This window comes from Dromiciops gliroides, chromosome 4, assembly GCF_019393635.1.
Source record: "Dromiciops gliroides isolate mDroGli1 chromosome 4, mDroGli1.pri, whole genome shotgun sequence".
Classification (NCBI taxonomy): Eukaryota; Metazoa; Chordata; class Mammalia; order Microbiotheria; family Microbiotheriidae; genus Dromiciops; species Dromiciops gliroides.
The window spans coordinates 232,223,045-232,241,453 of NC_057864.1; the positions used below are offsets into that span (position 1 = coordinate 232,223,045).

Sequence of the window (18,409 nt, forward strand, 5' to 3'; positions counted from 1 at the left end):
GGGAAGGGGGAGTCAGGGAGGCCAGCAGCAACAACAACAACAACAAAAAAAAAACATTCCCCACCCCATCCCCATTATTGCTTTAGAGAGTATTACACAGACACTAACACTGTTGAAGAAGCCAAGGGGAAGCAAGTAGGGGAGCCTCCCCAACCCAAGGCCATAACCAACTCTGAACCAGTTGCCACTTTGGTGCAAAAATAAAAATAAAATAAAAAAATATGGGATCCAAGGGGGGGGGTAATGTTGCTCTCCCCCCTCCCCTCCTCCCCCAGGGTAGGGGAACAAGTACATTCATGAGGGGGAGGTAGAGGCAGAACCCTAGCCTAATACTGTGCACTCTGGGGGGTTGAGAGCAGTGTGGATGTTGGGGAGACAATGTAAGAAACCCAGATGGATGATAAAAGAGAAAAAGAGAAATTCCAACCTACCCTTACACAAGACAAACAGACATGTCTTGATATCCTCCTCCCTCCCCCATCACAGTATTTGTAAAAGGGAGAAGGGGAGTGGAGAGAGACCATCTGTTCCTCTCCAATTTGGTCAAATTTAAGTTGTGTAAAGCTCCCCCCCCCAAATCTCCAAGCTGCCTTTTCCTGTGTTCCCCCATCCCCCCCACCCCCCCACCCCCGCAAAGGTAGGGCAGCTGCTAGAGGGGGGTGACCATTCCCTATTCCTTCTGCCCAAAATGGAGGGGTAGGGCATAGGTGCCATGTCCCAAAAATACATTCATAAGGGGGACTGGGGAACTGGGTTACCCAGCACTAATCCCCCCCCCACCCTCCCCAAAGGCAGAGATGGAAGAAAGCCCCTCAACTCGGGCTACTGCTTCTAGAGCTCCCTTAACAGGGCTAACACTGACACAAGGCCTCATTCCCACTTACCCAGCCAAGGCTGGTGGGCCCATCAGATTTGTGCAACTTACCCTAAAGCAGCAGAGCAAGGATGGCTTCCTCAGCCCTTGCTCCCCAGAAACATCAGCAACAATCACAGGAACCACCCCAAGAAGTTCACATTGGGTCCAATAGAGTCAAAGGAGACCCTACTGTGCAAACTGTTCTTGCCCAAGCTTCCAGTTACACAGAGGGCTGGTATATGGGATAGCAAAGGCTAAGTGCAGCCTAGGGGAGGAGGAACATGGACTAGGCAGGTCCCTGGGCCTTAGTTCCCTTATCACCCCCAAATAACAGTGTTTTTTTTTAAATCAGAACCCACCCTCCCCTCTCATCATTTATTTAAAAGGGACCCTTGGGACTCCATTGCCACCCCAATCAGATCCCAAACCCATCAACCCCCAAAGGGGAGAAAGGGTATTGGGAGGGGAGGGGGAAGTCTAGGTGGGTGTTTTTTTAAACAATTTCTTCAGGTTTTAATAAAAAAAAAAAAGTCCCCCTCCCCCAAACCCTCCCCTCCCCCCAATCTGTAAAGTGCCTCGTGGTGGGTGAGTTAAGGTGCATCATGTGGTTTGTAGCAAGTGCTGAGGACTCTGCCTCTTCCTCCAGCTTCTGCCTTCCCCCTATCCAGGGGGGAACCTGGCCAGGCTCAGGGTCCCAGGTATCCAAGCCAGCTCCTTTCCCCATTCAGGTGGGGTTGGGGGGCTGGCTATTCAGTAGTCCTCCACACTCTCGATCTCACTGGGGGATCCATGCAAGGAGTAGCCTGGGGCCAGGGAGTGAGTGATTTGAAAACAAACTCAATATTCTCTCAGACTGTCACCAACTAGTTCCATGCTCCAATAACCCTCGCACACACCTCCCTCCTGGTTTTGGCTCCACAGGAGGGGATCCCCAACCATCATACCTACCCAGGATGCTGGGGTCTGCATGCAGCATCAGTGCTCTCCTCTTAGCCTTGCTGCCTTCTCCTGGGCCCAGCTTGGTGTTGTGATTGGTTTGGAAAGCAGCTTGTAGGGAGCTTGTATTGAGCCATGCCTCCTGTGAAGACAGTGGATGATCAGAAGAAAAGCTGAGAAACATTATTTCCATTGTCTCATAACCAGAGCAAAGAGCACTGGTCCCCAACTAGCCATGGATTAGTCCCTTTGGACCCCTACCTGCTGCTGCTGTTGCCGTTGCTGACTAGCTTTATTCTTGGCCCTTCGCTCTAAGAATTGTTTGGCAAACTCTTTGGCTTCCAATGTGTCCCCTAGACAGGACCGGATGTAATCGTGGACATCATAAGGGGATTCCACCTCTTTCAGGATCGCCACAGCCATGGGCACTGTAGAGGTTTGTGGGAAATATCAGGGCCCACCTGAGTATGTTTACACCGGCCCCTGGCTCCCCCACTGTGACCTGCCCATACCATCTAGGCTCCCAGTGGTGCTCAGCGTGTGAAGCATCTGTTCACACCACTGGGTGAAGCCATCCTGGGGCTTAGGAATGCCCTGCAACAGCTTCAGCAACTTCTCTTCCTCATCTGTCTTCTTTCGCCCTGGTCGGCCAGAAGGGTGGCCATAGGAATCGCTGTGTTGAAAGAACAGTGAAATCAGGGCTCAGAGCTGACCCTGCCCCATCCTTCACCCTGCTTCTTCCCTGCCCTCCTTCCTCCCAGACTAGATCAGGTCCCACACCCACCTGAGCAAAGGACTGCTTCGGCTGCTCTTGAGGCCCAGGCTTCTGGCCAGGTTGCTGCTGCCCTTGAGTGTTTCCTCCCAGAGCCCCAGACTTCCACTGCCCCCGCTCTTCTCTAGCCCACCCCATAGGGGTCCTGCCTCTGCCACCCACTGGGATAGAGGGGCGCTGCCCAGGCCCCCATGCTGCAGAGACACAGAGAGTAGGGGAAGTCAGATTAGTAAGGACAAAAGAGTAGTTGCCAAGAGAGCTGGGTGGGAGAAACCTATTCTTGGTATTTGTGTGGGGATGGGGAAGGGGAGACAGGTGAAGAGCACATATTAACAAAAAAATGAAAGATCCTCAAAATTAAACTAGACTTTAGAATAAGAGGAAGGGGGAAGCTAGCTGGCATAGTGGATAGTCAGGAAGGCCTGAGTTCAAATCTAGCTCTGTGACCCTGGGCGAGTGACTTAGCCTCCCACAAACAAACAAACAAAACAAAGAGGGAGGGGAACGAGCACTTTAATGTCTCTCTTCTAGATGTACTCTACTTCCCATTAAGCTCTAGGTCACCTTAGGAAGCTGAAGGCAATAGGGCAGATGGTCCCCCTCAGGTTATAAAGTATCACTCTCATATATAGTATAAATGATATCAGGTGGGAAAGACAGTGAAAGAGGATAAGGGGGCTCAAAGGAACGGTTATGGAAGCATTGCTCAGATCTGGCTCTGGCTTACCGCCCGCTGGGCTGGGGCTTGGGTTCGAGGAGGCTCCCGATGTTGCTGCTTGTGCAACTGCCGATCACCTTCCAGCTGTAGCTCCAACAAGGTTTTCATTGAGAGGCCTTGCTTTGCTAGACCAGCCCAGAGTGGAGGAGGTGAGCCTGGTGATGGAGGCACTGCCTGCTGTTGCTGCAACAGCTTTAGGAGCAGTTCTTGCTGCCGAACCTGGGAAGAAATCTAAGTCAAAAGTAGGGTATTTGACTAGACAGCATCTAAGGTCCCCTTCTAACTCCTAAGAATGGATGAAGCTGGGGCAGGTAGGTGGCGCAGTGGATAGAGCACTGGCCCTGGATTCAGGAGGACCTGAGTTCAAATCCAGACTCAGACACTTAACACTTACTAGCTGTGTGACCCTGGGCAAGTCACTTAACCCCAATTGCCTCATCCCAAAACAAAGAAAGAAATGGATGAAGCTAAGGCTCCTGACTGCTATGGAAGGAATTGCTCCCTTACATTCCCTACCTGCTTTCGCCGATACAGCTCCTCCTCCTCCTGCCTCCGTTTCTGTTCCTCCTGCTGCTGCCTCCGCTTTTCTTCCCGGCGTTTCCGTTCTTCCTCCTCTCGTTTTGCCCTGAGCTCTACATCTCTCCGCTCCTGGAGCTGAGAAGGAAAACAGCATACAGAACCCTACCCTTTGGTCCTTGAGTCAATCCCATCCTTGTGTTCAGCCTTAAAGTGACTCACTTTATGTTGCAGCTGGAGTTGTTCTAGAATCGGACCCTGAGTCGAAGAGTTAATTGGTATGTCCCACAGACTGGCCTCACCACCTGCAAAGAGGCAAAGGAGGGGAAAAGAGATTTTCAGAGAACTTTTAATCCTGCAGGCCTCTGCAGTTGGTGAGGCTCTAATGGGTGTTACTCTAGGTGATCACTTTAGTGATCAACTGCTTCTTAGTTTTCCAACAAGGAATGGAAAGGAAGGTAAATTTTGAGTGAGGTTTCTTTCTGATGGGAAAGTGGATACTTTGTCTTTTTAGATAGAGACATGGTTGTAGAATGGCAGAGGAGAGATGGGAAAGGACTCAGATGATCTTGCCTAGTTATATACATACCTGACTGTGATGAAGCTGAGGTATGCAAATCCCAGAGGGTGCCTGAGTCTGGCACCGACAAGGAACGGTTTATCGTTGGAAGGAGGTTCTGGTCCCCACCTCTGAGAAGGAATAGGTCTGACTTAGGACTCTCATCTCATTCCTAAATGTGACCCTTCCTTTCACATTTTGGGGACAGAGGGAAGGGGAGAAGGATCTCCTGTCCTGGTTATACCTGGGTTTGAGAGCCTGTAGCTGCTGCAGAAACACAGTGAGCTGTTGCTGCTGCTGAGGCGTCAGGTCTCCCATAGCTGCCTTTTGCTGGAGTGCACACTGTGGGAACTGGCGGCTGGGTAGTATGTAGGACAGTCAATTTCTACTCCTTGCAGCAAAACTTCAAATCTCTGTTCCACCGAGCTGAGGGAAGGGGCTTTCTCCCTCTGCCCACCCACCTCAAGACTCTAATACCTGTTGATGAGCTGAAGGAATTGCTGGTGCTGCAGTTGCTGGTACAGTGCAGCCGTTGCTAACTCCTGTTGCTTCTTCAACCGCTCTTGATCCATGTTTCCCTGAGAGATGGACAGAGACAGAAACACAGAAGCAACAAGGCTCGAGGTGGTAGGAACAAGAAAGCACTAGACACCATGGGAGAGCACTCCAGAAGGAAGAAATCTTCCTCTTTCCAAGGAATCCCTAACCTCACACCCTCAAGTTTCCCCTATGAACTAACCACATTCTTCCTTGTCTTCCCTGTCACCATTCATGAGGTAACCCTCTCATATAAACCCTAGGGCTCTGGGTTTATGTTAAGTGTGCTTACCAGCAGTGGGGGAGGTGAGGGTCCTGGGGCAAATGGCACACGCCCCCACATCTTGATAACCTCACCCAGTGGTTGGAAACCTTCATCACAGCCCCGTTTCACCAGCAGTGCCATAGAGAAATAGCCAGCTTGGAACCATTCTGCCATCTCCTGTGTTGTGAAGGGACCTAGACCAGAAAGAATACACTGAGGTCAAGAGGAACTGAAAGCACATGGATGTTCTATCTCCAAATTCGAATTCATCCTTTCTTAGACCAAGTTATCAACTCCCTCACCCTCTGAAATACCTTGGATCTCCCCCTGTGGGTCCTTGTAGAACCACTTTCGGGCAGCCCCATGGCTGAGTGGAAGAGCAGCGGCAGCAGCTGAGTGTCGAAGTCCTTGGCCCTGCATGGCAGCTGTAAACTGTTCTTCCTCTAGGGAGCTATCCTGTAGTGATGCTACCAGCTTTTCTGCCTCCTAGCACCCCAGGGAGGAAAAGACATGGAGTTTAATGGCTGAGGCCAGAACAGGAGGAGGGGCAAAAAGATGGAAAAGGTCAGTTAAGAGTTAGAGACATGTCAACTTGAAATTGGGCAAAGGTAAATCTAGGGAGTCCTCAAGGTATCCCCTTTATCACCTGCTGCAGATGCTTCATGCCCTCATCATCTTCTGTGTCTCCAGGAGAACCAGGTGGTAAGCCAACTTCAGAGTTTACCCTAGTTTCATCCCCTAAGAGAAGAGGATGGGGAAAATAAAGGAGATGTCCACACACCTTGCCTCCAGCTCTAGAACAACTGAAACAAAAAGCTCCGCTCCACTCCTCTACCCCTCCCCAAGATTGTTCCCACCAATCCCTAAAATCACTGCTTTCTATTACCTTCAACCACTGGAAGATCTTTCTCAATAGCCTCATCCCCTTCCCCATCAGATCTCCAGAGAGGATCCAGAATGGGCAGGGGGGATGGAGGATGCATTTTCTCTTCCTGGATAGGTAGTGGGACTGGCTCCATGCCTAAGAGAGAAGTGACATAGGAAAGTATCATAAAAATCACAGAACTTGCTAAGATACAAAAAGAGGTTACATGGTCCCTGCACTTAAACAGCTGGAAGGTGAGGAAAATGAACCAAGGGAAGTCATCATCTTTTGCCCAAGGGTACACAACTTTTCTGTGGAAGAATCTGGACTTTTGATTGAAGTCCAGTGTTATTTTCATCACTGGAAATATTACTGCCCCTCCTCCCTCCATTGATCGATACTATAATCCTATCACTTCTTGTAAATCCATCACAATGGCCATTCTTTTCTTCAGTCTCACCTGACTCAGTTCCCTCTCCATTCTGCCCATCCACCTTCTCCTCTTCCTCTTCTTCTAGGCCCTGGAAATCTAGCTCTTGTTCCTCAGGGATTGGCTCCTTTGGACCCTTCTGTACCATTTATTTATTTGGGGTAGAAGGGTAAAGAATGAGACAACCTAGTAATGGTAGAAGTTACTACCAGTTCTCCCAGATCATCCTTTCCCAATCTTTCTCTTAAGATACCTTAAGGGGCAAGAAGGCCCCAGATGAGTCAAAGGTGCCCATTTCCTCATCTTCATCCTCCAGACACCACTCAGGGAGTCCATCCTTGTCATCATCAAAGCCATCAGGACCCCGAGACCTCCGGGGGTGGGAGCCTCCCCCACCCCGCCCCTCTTCCTCAACACCCCCACCCCGCTCCCCTCGCAATTCAAACTCAAATTTTCTTCTTCTCTCCCCATGCTCTCGCCAGCCAGCAGATCGGGGTCCACCATCTGAGGAACAAAAGGAGGTAGAGAAAGGATCAGTATCTGAACTCTGTAGTTCTGACTGACCTCAATAATCTTAGGAAAAATGTTCAAGTCCAAGAAGGTACTTCCTCACCCCCTCAGGATTTTCTCTCTCCCTTCCTCTATGCTTGGGACTCTATAACAGCAGGAATTTCTCCTTAACTCCCATGCCTTTTCCCCTCATCCCCTTACCAGGACTGGTGGAACGCCATCGATCTCCATCTCGACGGGGACCTGCCCCAAGTCGCCAGCTGCCTTCATCTTCCTCTTCTTGGTCCTCCCGTAGAGAACGCCAATTCTCACTGTCTGAGCGGGCATGTTCCTTCCGGGGTCCTGATCCTCCTTCCTCAAACCCAGAACGCACTGGGGGTAGGGAAAATAATTATTAATAAGATTAGAGTTGGAACAGCTAGGTAGTGCACCAGCACTGGATTCAGGAGGACCCGAGTTCAAATCCAGCTTCAGACACTTGACACTTACTAGCTGTGTGACCCTGGGCAAGTCACTTAACCCTCATTGCCCCACAAAAATAAAATAAATATAAGATTAGGGTTGGGGGGGAGGGGGTGTATGGAAGACCCATTAATCTGAACCTTACTAGATAATGAGGCATTCATCCCATAGATGATGATTCCCAAAGTTTCTTCCAAGGGGAATCCCCTATCCCCTTCCCTCCCAGGATTAACCCCATTGTACTCCTTCCACATTCTCTGTACCTCCATCTCTCCTTGTTGACTTCTCAAACCGCCTCTCGCCTCTGTAAGAGGTAAAGTGGTGAGGAAGATGTCAGGTCAAATTAAAAAAATCCCAATTACCCTGAATTGTATGTAGAAAGTTCTGCAGATCCCTAGCCATTTTGTACTAAGAAAGCAGAAGGAGGGGACAAAGGGGAGCTAAAGAGAGAGAGGCCTAGGTCAAAGGAATATTTGAGACTTAGAATCTGAGGAGGGTGGGGTGGGAAAAGAATAAGAACAAAGGATCAGAACTGAATTTAACAAAGGGTCCAAAAAGATACATGTGAAAATAATAGGCCTCTGTTCAACTTTTCCCCATCTATATATTCCTCCCTGATTTAAACCCATACCTATCATCCCAGCTCTGGCTGCGCTGGATCTCCCGGGGATTTCGTCCAAAAGCTCCATCTCCTTCTTCAATGCTTCTTTGGTAAAAGCCACTATCACCTCTACCCCGGCCTGGAAAAAGAAGGGCTAGACACCATAAACTGGTTGGCAGAGGAACCTAACAGAAACCACTTCAGGAATCCTTAGAATCATTTGATCCACTTCCCTCCTCCTACAGAAATCCCAGTAATCCCCTACTACCTCGGCTCCTTGTGCTGCCTCTGCCACGAGAGATACCGCCTGGGGGGGGGCCAGCCCCCTTCCCCATCAGCCTCAGCACAGCCACACTGTTCACTGACAGGGAGAAGTTTCTCTGAGGAAGGAGCCATTGTTGAAATGAGAACCCAGGGTAACCTGCTTCCCTAATACCTGGCTTTCTACAAGTCCACCCTAATACCCCATCTTCCAAAGTAATCCCTCCCTCCCCCCCCCCAACCAGGTAGCTGACTTTCCTGTGCATTTACTTTCTAAAACATAGTTATCTAGTTCTTAAGCCCCACCTGCTCCTCTTCTGTCAGAGGCTCCAATGCCAGTGGCTGCAGTGGTTCCTCTTGTAACACCGCAGCAAATTCTTTGTCCTGTAATTCATCTGGGATCTGCTAGTCCCAAAGTAGAAAAGTTGAGACACTATATATTCTCACATACTTCCCTAGTGGAGTATGCACACTAAAGAACAAAATAGTCCCTCTGGGTACTCTTTTGGGTAAGCCTACCCACCTTATTCTCCTTGACATAGAGTGCCAGCATCTCTTCACGCCCATAACGATACTCAGCCAGCTTATATTTAGGCATGGCAGGGGAAGGAGGTGGGGAGATCACACTACTCCCACTTGACAGTGCCCGAAGCCTAGGGAAGGGTAGGGAAGCAAATAAAAGGTCACAGAAACCCCTCCCATCTTCTCATGGTTCTTCTATCCTTTCGGAATATGTTCCAACTCACCACTCTGGACCAAAGTTGAGAGTTTCTGCTGCCATTGTGAAGCTGCTTCCTCAAGGCTGGAAGTTGGGAGGAGATGGAGAGAGTGTGACAGGAAGGTAGAGGCTTGACACTTGATATCCAAACACTTAAATGGAAACAGGGAAGGAAGATGGAGCACTGGGGAACCAGAAGTCAGAAAAAGGGATCAATCAAGGCCACCAGGGTTTAGGGCTAAAAGTAGAGGTTGCTTTAGAATACCTGGATTATAGACAGTTGTGCAGGGCCATTCACAACATAAGATGGCCAGAGATAAACCAATCTAGGAGGATAACCTAGAAGTGGAGAAAAATGGACAAGTTAAATAAATGTGATTAATTTTTTCCTTTCTAGTCCCTGAAGGTGACCTCCCTAGAAATGCTAGGCTAGGTCCTTGGTCCTTCACCCTATCTCAGAGCTTACCTGGCAATCTGTCCCCCAGGTACCTGGGGACAGGGAATAGAGGAGATGGCTCTCTTCAGGCAGAGGCTGGTGCAAGGGCTTGAGCCAGGGGTCAGCAGTTATCAGATATGGTCCTTAGTATAACGGTGACCAGGGGCCCTTCACATCTGGAAAAGTTCCTTAAGAGGGGATGAAGAAGAAAAGTTAGATTTACTTGCCTCTTCTCCTGACTTTTCAGTCACCACAGATTTCAGACCGTTTCAAAACCTACATTTGTACAGGGTACAGATTGCTGCCTACATAAAAACTTAGAAGATGCTTATCCAGTGTGTAGATTACGCCAGCCCCTAGTTTTTCTACCCCCTCCTTTATTACATACTGATAAATGATCAACATCCCTACCAGAAGAAGGCAGGGTAAGAACAGTATGAAAAATTACTTCATAAGCTACTCTATGAAAGGCTTGGTTGGGGAAGTGGGAGAATCTAGACCAGGGGTTCTTAACCTAGAGTACATGGATAGATTTCAAAGGGTCTGTGAACTTGGAACTTTTAATATTTTGAAAGTGATTTCAATATAATTGGTTTCTTTTGTAATCCCACATATTTGTTTGTTTGTTTGTTTATTTATTTATGTGAGGCAATTGGGGTTAAGTGACTTGCCGAGGGTCACACAGCCAGTAAGTGTTAAGTGTCTGAGGCCGGCTTTGAACTCAGGTCCTCCTGACTCCAGGGCAGGTGCTCTATCCACTGTGCCACCTAGCTGTCCCCCCCACCCCATATTTATCTTATACATTTAAAAACATCATTCTAAGAAAGGGTCCATTGGCTCTACCAAATTACCAAACGGGTAGATCCATGATAAAAAATAAGGTAAGGGGGCGCAGCTAGGTGGTGCAGTGGGGGACAGCTAGGTGGCACAGTGGATAAAGCACCAGCCTTGGATTCCGGAGAACCTGAGTTCAAATCCAGCCTTGGACACTTGACACTTACTGGCTGTGTGACCCTGGGCAAGTCACTTAACTCTCATTGCCCTGCCCCCCCCCCCAAATAAGTTGAGGACTCCTATTCTAGATAAACTAAAGCCAGAAATAACCAGAGAGGAGTTCACTTTATAGACACAGTAAGATGGAAAATAGAGGAGAAACCTGTTCTCATGATAAAGAGGATACATGAAAGAAAGGGACTAGAAATAGAAAGAATGTTAGCAGGGAGGCCTCTTTAAGGGGTACTGAGAGGAATCCTGGTAGGCACAGGGCAAGCGGCTTTTTTTTTTTTTAAGTTTGGTTTCTATTTGAATCCCCAGCACTTAGTGCTTAATAAATGCTTGTTGGAAGCTCTGGAAAGAATCAAGTTCTGAGTTAACTGGAATGGAAAAGTTCAGAAGTACACTCAAAGGTAAGACGTGGTTATCTGACAAGAACAGACAGGGGCCACTCTTCCAAGGCTTCCCTTCCTCCCCCAGGGTGAGGAGGAAAAAGTTGAGAAGTAGTTACTGGGTGGGAAGTTCTTTTGCTTGGAGAAATAGGAACTAAAGGCATTTCTGCCCCTGTAGAGAAAGAATAAGATGTGTGCATCTAAAAAGTAAAAGATTGGGGCAGCTAGGTGGCGCAGTGGATAGAGCACCGGCCCTGGAATCAGGAGGACCTGAGTTCAAATCCGGCCTCAGACACTTGGCGCTTACTAGCTGTGTGACTTAACCCCAATTGCCTCACTAAAAATACCCAACAACCCCCCTCCCCCTACACACACAAAATAAAAAGTAAAAGATAAAAACATGAGAAGACAGGAAGAAGAGAATATATGAAAAAGTTCTCACAGCTCTAAATAGAGAGTCAGAAAAAAGAGGTAAAGCTTTCTTCATTTCCTCTGTTATTGAATTATTCCAATGCAAATGTATCATTGTCAGATTTTGCTCTTTAAGAAATGAAGACTAGCGCTGGGGTCAGTGGTCAGTGATACTGGGTGAAGCCCTTTGTTTCCTTTCTTAATCCCTCTGCCCAGGTTGTCAGAAACAAATGCAACTTATATGAGGTAGGAGAAACAAGAAAGTGTAAACAAACTGCAGAGAAAGAAAACCACATTGGAAGCTGCAATTTAAATTATCAGAATAATTCACTTTTGTTAGATATATACAATGCTCCCACACTTCTGATCTCTTTCTGGGCTGGGGGAGGAAGGAACAGGGTGCTTGGGCCCCAAAAGGCAAGTAGTTATCTAATTCCGTTTTTGCTTTTCCTAGTCTCATTGCAGTCCATCCTAATTCACTATGAGTTGTTAGGTTTGCTCAAATATTCCTCATCTTATTCAACACCTTTTTTTTTTTTTAAGTGAGGCAATTGGGGTTAAGTGACTTGCCCAGGGTTACACAGCTAGTAAGTGTTAAGTGTCTGAGGCTGGATTTGAACTCAGGTACTCCTGACTCTGGGGCTGGCACTCTATCCACTGCGCCACTTAGCTGCCCCCGCCCCCAATCTTACTCAAAAACCAAATTGTTATTATGTGTCTCTTCTCACACAGCCAACTCTCAATTCACTGTGTTCATTTCAGTAAACATACCTACTATATGCCAGGGATTGTGCTAAGAGCTGTGGATACAAAGAAAATAAAAACCAGTCCTTGCCCTAAAGAAGCTTATATTTTAGTAGAGACAACATGTACACCAATAAAAAGATTAAAGTAATTTCAAGAGGGTGAAGGAAACTTGAAAGGGGTGGGAGGACAGAATATCACACGAAACATGAATATAAACTGTGCTCTGAATTCTATTAGGTAGAGTTTAATTCCACACATGGGGAACCATTTGTGCAAAGACAATGAGGCAGGAGACAGAATGTTGTGTTTGAGGAATAGTTAGCAGCCAATTTGGCTAGAATGGAAAGCATGCAGAAGTGAATAATATGGAAGACTGGAAAAGTCTGTGACAGACAAAATCATAGAGATTTAAATGACAGGCTGAAGATTTTATATTTTATCTTATGATAGGGAACTACTGAAGATTTGTGTATATGTTGGGAGGAGTGTCACATGGTTAGATCTGGGTTTTAGGAATATCAAGTTGGAAGCTGGCCTAGAAAAAGGAGAGCCTGGGAACCCTCACGATTGTTCATGGGAAAGCTGATGAAGACATAAGCTAGGGCCAAAGTCGTGTGAGTAGAGACAAGGGAATGGATGAGAGAAATGTTGTGGAGGCAAGCTAAATAAGATGTGACAAATGACTGGATATGAGGACTGAGGAAGAGGACAGTAACTCCAAGGTTGTAAACCTGGGTGACCAGAAGGAAGGTGGTGGTATTAACAAGAATGTGTAAGTTTGGAGGAGGTGTTTTTTCAGATGGGAAATATGAAATAAGTTCTGTTTTGAACATGCTGAATTTGAGATGCCTTCAGGACATCCAAGTGGAGATGTTCATCAGGCAGCTGATAATATAGGGCTGGAGTTCAAGAGCAAGATTATGACTGGATATGAAATCTGGGAGCTGTCTGTATCAGTAAAGCATAATTGAATCCATAGAAGCTGATGAAATCACAAAGAAAGAAAATATATACAGAAAGCCAGAAAAAGTCATGGGGGAAAAGGTGAGGGTTACTTGACCATACTAAATTCACAATGGTTCAGTTTTCCCGTCTGCACTAATAGGAAAGCATCATACCCTGGATGAAGAAACTGTGATAGGAGGATCCTTGGAAAAAAGAATAGTTTTAAAAATGCATAGTTGCTTAAAATGTGTACTGACATGAACCAAAAGAAGCAGAGGAAGGGAGGGGTGAGAATAAGGGGAAAATGTTAGAGAACTAAGGACTGGGGGCCCTAAATGTTCTAAAGTTTTGTCAGATTCAAGGTAATAGGAAGAGAAGCACACATAGTATAACTAGCTTTCTTTTCTTCTGGAACTTACTGACCATATTCTTCCCTTCTCCCAAGTTCTCTTTGTGCTTGAGCCTTATTCCCCTCCTCTCTCCTTCTCTCACTCTCTCCAGAATCCATGCACCATCTCACCTCAGTTTGAACTTTCTCCTTTATGAATACAGGAGGAACACCACCAAGACTATGGGACAGTGGTAAATGAGCCAATCAGTTTTTCAATCTTAGCTGGTGAATAGGAAAGAAAAGAAAGATGAAGGTGGGAATTAGGTGTCTAACAAAGTTCTATGTCAATGCCTCATCATAGTATGAACACCATGGTGTTCCCAAGTTCTTGAAAGCTATGCCAGCAAAGCACAAGCTTTGTCAGATTGTATGTATTGTCTGAGGGCAAGCCTGGCTAAGTTGCAAAGGTTCATCACTAGGTTGGCCACAAGGTGATATTTTTTTGGCCACAGTTAACTTTTCAAAATTACTAAGTCACAAAGGAGGTAAAAATCTGCACTGGTGGAGGAAGGACTCAAACCATTCTAGATCCTTGAATCTTCTCAATACTCCAAACTTAGCTCCAATCATAAGTGATGCTCCTGGAACATAGAGGAATATAACTATGACAGAAGAATCTCATTCAAATCTCTAATATCCAAACTAGTTGTCCCTGCTTGGGGCTTCTAGAGATTCCCATTTAAAAAAGACCAGACCTTTCTCCTATCCTCTGAAAAGTTTCTTTGAGGCTTAGAAAAGGAGGAAGTCTATGGGGGCAGGGGGAGCGGTGCCAAGCGACACTGGTCCTTATTTCTCAAAACCATCAAAATGATAATTCATATTTGCGCAATGCTGAAGTGTGCTTTCATGTATGCTTTCACATCCTTTCATCTTGTTTGACCTCTTCTACTGATTCCTCCAAGCTGATGGGAACTGAATGAATTAAAGGCATTTATTAGTTGTTTACCACATGCACTGTACTAAGGGATAGCTGTTGCTATCCTGTTCCCAGGTACAGGCAGAAGAGGACTTTATATCAACTACATCTCTTTTCTTATCATCCCTAATTCCTAGAGATACTTTAGTTTCTGAAATTTTATTTGTTGGATTGCTTTTCCTTACTTTACTGCCAAGATCAGGCAAGGGTTCAATGCTCCACTCAAAAGTTCTCCCCTAATTTCTTCCTTCCCAGTTACATTTTTATATTATTATTTCTAGTAACTCACTGGTGCAAAAAAAAAATTCTAGTATATAGCCTGAGTAATAGTCACATTGTTCAAATATAAGAATCCAGTTTCCCTAATGGTTCAAAGTCCATCAATTCCCACATATGCTCATATGGACTGAAATATCAGGAGAGGTAGCCCAAACTCTTGATTCTCTAGTGTCTACAATCACCACCAAGTACCCTGAAGACCTTGATTTCTCAGCTGAACAAGGCTCCAATGAGATATGATTAAACATAACCAAACACTACCAGAGCATTCCTTCCAAACATTCTTCAACCTATTCATACATGCATAAATCAAAATGATACCTCCACAGGAAGTGTATTCTGAAAGAGCTGGGATATTAGGTCTGGTTGTTATTCAACTGAAGGGCAAAAGTGGGTGAAGAACTATGTTCACAGAATCATATGAACCTTAGACATAATCTCTTCCCATACTCTCATGATACAAATACAAAATTGAGGCCCAGAGATATTAAGTGACCAATCTAAGGTGACACAAATAAAGAGTAGCACAGCTAAGATTCAAAGCAGCTAAACTATACCAAGTTATTACTGTTTATCTAAAAATATCTAATGCCTCTAGCAAAAGAAAATGCTGATGAATGGAGTGTGAACCTAAATTGCAAGGGATGATGAGGTTGAGATGATCTTTAAATTAGGATCTCTTTATTGGGACTAAATAAACAGTAATTTGGAAGGAGATTCTTTTGACAGAAATTCAAACGATTTATTCAGATAGTCTCTAGAGATAGTATTGCTTTGTAAATCTTTATGTTCTACCTAAATGTGGGCTACAAGAAGTATTACATGAACAGCACCATGAAAGCAGAAGCCTGGAATTTCTGGGAGCTGTGCAGAAAGGCTGAAGTTCTGAGAATGGGATTCATGAGGGTGTCTACTCTGTTTGTCACTGACAACAGTCAAGAAAATTTAGGGGAAAAAACCCAAACCAAAACACTATAAAGGCAGTATGGTCTAATGGACAGAATCGTGGACTTGGAATCAGTGAGACCTAGGTTCAAGAATCCCCAAACTCCCTTCCAGCTCTAAATCTAGGATCTTATGACCAATGAATAGAAAAGTGGAGATTATGACATTGTGTGGAAATGTATTTCTTTGCTCAAACGGTCAGAGTTATTGTGGAAATGAGAAGAGTATATTGTTGTGGTGGGGAGTTTAGAAGAGCTTCAATTTGGGGTGATTTGTTTATGGGGAAGGAATTTCCGTGTTAAAAGTCGACTTATAATGTCAAAGTTAGGACTGGGATCACTCTAGTCCAACCCCCTTATGTCACAGGAGAAGAAACCGGGGTCCAATGGGAAGGGGGTAGTCGTCTTAAAAAGAGGGGGGAGGGGGAATAGATCTGTGTGGAGAAGGATGGTATCAAGGACCCCAGGCAGCACACCCCTCGATGAGATTCGGGGCCCGTTCCCCAAAAGGCCCAGAAAGGCGGTGGGTCTGGGGTCTCCACCACCTTAGTGGCCGAGAAGAGCCCGGGCTGGGGGAGGTTGTGGGGGGGAAGGGAGGGAGGGATGACAAGGAGGCAGCGCAGGATGGGGAAGGGTCTCCAGTGGAGGCCGGGATGCTGTTGGTGCCCTGCACGGTTGGGCGTCCACTGTGAGATGCAGGAGGGGCCTGGCCCGCCCAGTCCCGCCCTCAGGGGAAGAGGGGTTGGCCCTAGAGGGGAGGGGGGGAGCGAGCCTCGCTATGGCCTGCCGCCCCTCCAGCCTTCACGATCCCTCGAGTGGCTGCTGGGGTTGGGGGAAGGCTGAGGGTGGGGATGCCGGCCCGTAGGCCCCAGACGCCCCCCGGCAAGGCCAGGGGGCTGGGCTGGATGGGACAGACGCGCTCCTTACCGCTGGTGGGCGGGCGGGCGATCCCGGGCCGACTGCGCCAGGCTCGGGCTCCAGTTCCGGGGCGTTGGTGGCGCGAGGCTAGGGCGCGCGGCAGACTGGCCGGCGAGGGGGGAGGGGAAGGGAGGCGAAGGAGGGGGCGGCGCGCGCTAGCGCTCCCGCTGCAGCCGATCCTCAGTGTTTGTGTTTGTAGCAAGATGGCTGCCCGCCTTGCGCCACGTGACTAGGGAACGCTCCGCGCCCAGCCCCCCCGCCCCCCCACAACAACTACCCCCACTCCCCGTCCCGGGCACCGCTACACACATACAGACCCACGCGGGCGCGCAGACACACGCACACACCACACACTCACACACCTTCGCAAGGGGGCTCCAGTAGGCGCGCTGAACAGCACCTACCAAGCTGCACGTGATCGGGGAGCCCAGCCTGGCGCGTCACGTGACCCGGAGCCAGTTGGGATGGGTTGTTTGGTGGTTTTATACCGCCCTCCCCTCCTCCTCTTCTACTACTCCCCCAATTAAGTGCGCCAGCTCCCCCGGCACCTGACAGGCGGCCCGCCCTGCAGCTCCGAACTGACGGACCGACGGACCGACGGACCGACGGACTTACGTCAGGGCGCCTCATGGCGTCATCGACCCTCAAACATTAGCAGTCAAGCTGCATCTCTTCTCCCGTGGGTCCGATTTAGTTGAACGTCCTACGAGTCAGGCCCATGAGGATCGATTGCAATTAGACACACAAAAGAGGAGTGAAACCCCAGGCCCTGCCTGGGCACACATAGCCCAAGGCAATGTAGGACGGGAGCTCGGGAGCGCGGGAGCGCCCCTCTCCCAGGGTTATTGTGAGGCTCACAGGAGATCATGGTTTTGAAAGGCACTTTTAAACACTGTGAAGAGTATCAGCAGCACAATAATAGCATTTTTGTAGCTCTTCAAGATGTGGAAAGCGTTTTACAATATTCTCTCTCTCTCTTGTTTGGTCATAAACTGTTCTCCTTTCCAAAGATCTGAAAGGTAAACTATTCCTCTCCTAGTTTACCTATGGTATCACCTTTTATGCCTAAATCATGTATCCATTTTGACTTTATTTTAGTATAAGGTGTAAGGATGTTGGTCTATGCCTAATTTCTGCCATACTATCTTCCAGTTTTCCCAGCAGTTTTTGTCAAATACTGAGTTCCTATCCCAGAAGCTGGAGTCTTTGGGTTTATCAAACAGTACATTACTAAAGTCATTTACTACTGTGTCTCCTGTGCCTAGCCTATTCCATTGATTCTCCACTCTATTTCTTAGCCAGTACCAAATAGTTTTGATGACTGCCATGGAAAGCACTTTACAAATCTTATTTGATCCTCACAACCATGGGAGGTAGGTTCTATTATTATCCCATTTTACAGAGAGGGAGAATAGTAATTTTCCCAGGGTCATACAGTTATTAAGTCTGAGTCTGGATTGGAACTCAGGTCTTCTGACTACAGGCATGGCACCTAGCTGCCTCTTTGTCATTTACTCAGTCTGTATTTAGTTTGTACTTCGTGTTTTTGCAAGTTATTTCCACATTAGACTGGGAGGTCCTTGAAAACAGGAACTGTCTTGCCTTTCTAGAGCTTAGCATGGTAATTGGCACATAGTAGATTGTTTAAATGCTAGTTAACTGTCTCAAAAACATTCATGTCAACTTCGTGAACATCATTCTATCTAGTGTGTTGTAGTACAATGGAGCTTCTTTCACAGTCTACTAAATTAGGAAAGTATTCATTCAATCAGTCAACAAGCTTACTAATATGCCAGGCGCTGTGCCAAGCACTGGGGATACAAAGAAAGGAAACAACATGGTCACTACCCTCTTAATGCTCACTTAATTCATTAGGATTAATGGAAAAAATAACATTAGAACAATTGTACATACAGTATGTACAGTGTAAATGGAAAGTAGTTTCAGAAGGAAGGCACTAAGTGGTGTTGGGGGTGAGTGGAATGAAGATCAGGAAGGGCCTCCTGCAGAAGGCAGAATTTGAGCTGAGAT

At 47.0% G+C, this 18,409-nt stretch overlaps 1 protein-coding gene across 8 annotated transcripts; it reads right to left on the bottom strand.

Annotated features, from left to right (window-relative positions):
* Window positions 1–641: 641 nt before the first annotated feature.
* Window positions 642–16,924, bottom strand: GIGYF1 (GRB10 interacting GYF protein 1). Of its 8 annotated transcripts, none has more exons than XM_043962694.1 (27): window positions 16,388–16,609; window positions 9,473–9,630; window positions 9,272–9,345; window positions 9,035–9,158; window positions 8,812–8,941; window positions 8,595–8,690; window positions 8,296–8,407; window positions 8,058–8,166; window positions 7,690–7,730; window positions 7,166–7,336; window positions 6,708–6,958; window positions 6,485–6,593; window positions 6,046–6,180; window positions 5,806–5,897; window positions 5,474–5,645; window positions 5,187–5,353; window positions 4,835–4,935; window positions 4,602–4,715; window positions 4,388–4,488; window positions 4,021–4,103; window positions 3,799–3,936; window positions 3,292–3,513; window positions 2,577–2,758; window positions 2,305–2,465; window positions 2,054–2,220; window positions 1,805–1,934; window positions 642–1,659 (listed from the first exon to the last, which is right to left on the bottom strand). In XM_043962694.1, the coding sequence occupies exons 4-27, from the start codon at window positions 9,067–9,069 to the stop codon at window positions 1,607–1,609; spliced, it is 3,072 nt and encodes a 1,023-aa protein (XP_043818629.1). In that variant the 5' UTR covers window positions 9,070–9,158; window positions 9,272–9,345; window positions 9,473–9,630; window positions 16,388–16,609; the 3' UTR covers window positions 642–1,606. The 8 variants fall into 8 exon arrangements, with proteins under 8 accessions (XP_043818629.1, XP_043818630.1, XP_043818626.1 ...); XM_043962695.1 differs by having other exon boundaries at window positions 3,292–3,501; window positions 16,388–16,607; XM_043962691.1 differs by lacking the exon at window positions 16,388–16,609 and adding an exon at window positions 16,783–16,924 and having other exon boundaries at window positions 642–1,934.
* Between the last annotated feature and the right edge of the window lie 1,485 nt (window positions 16,925–18,409).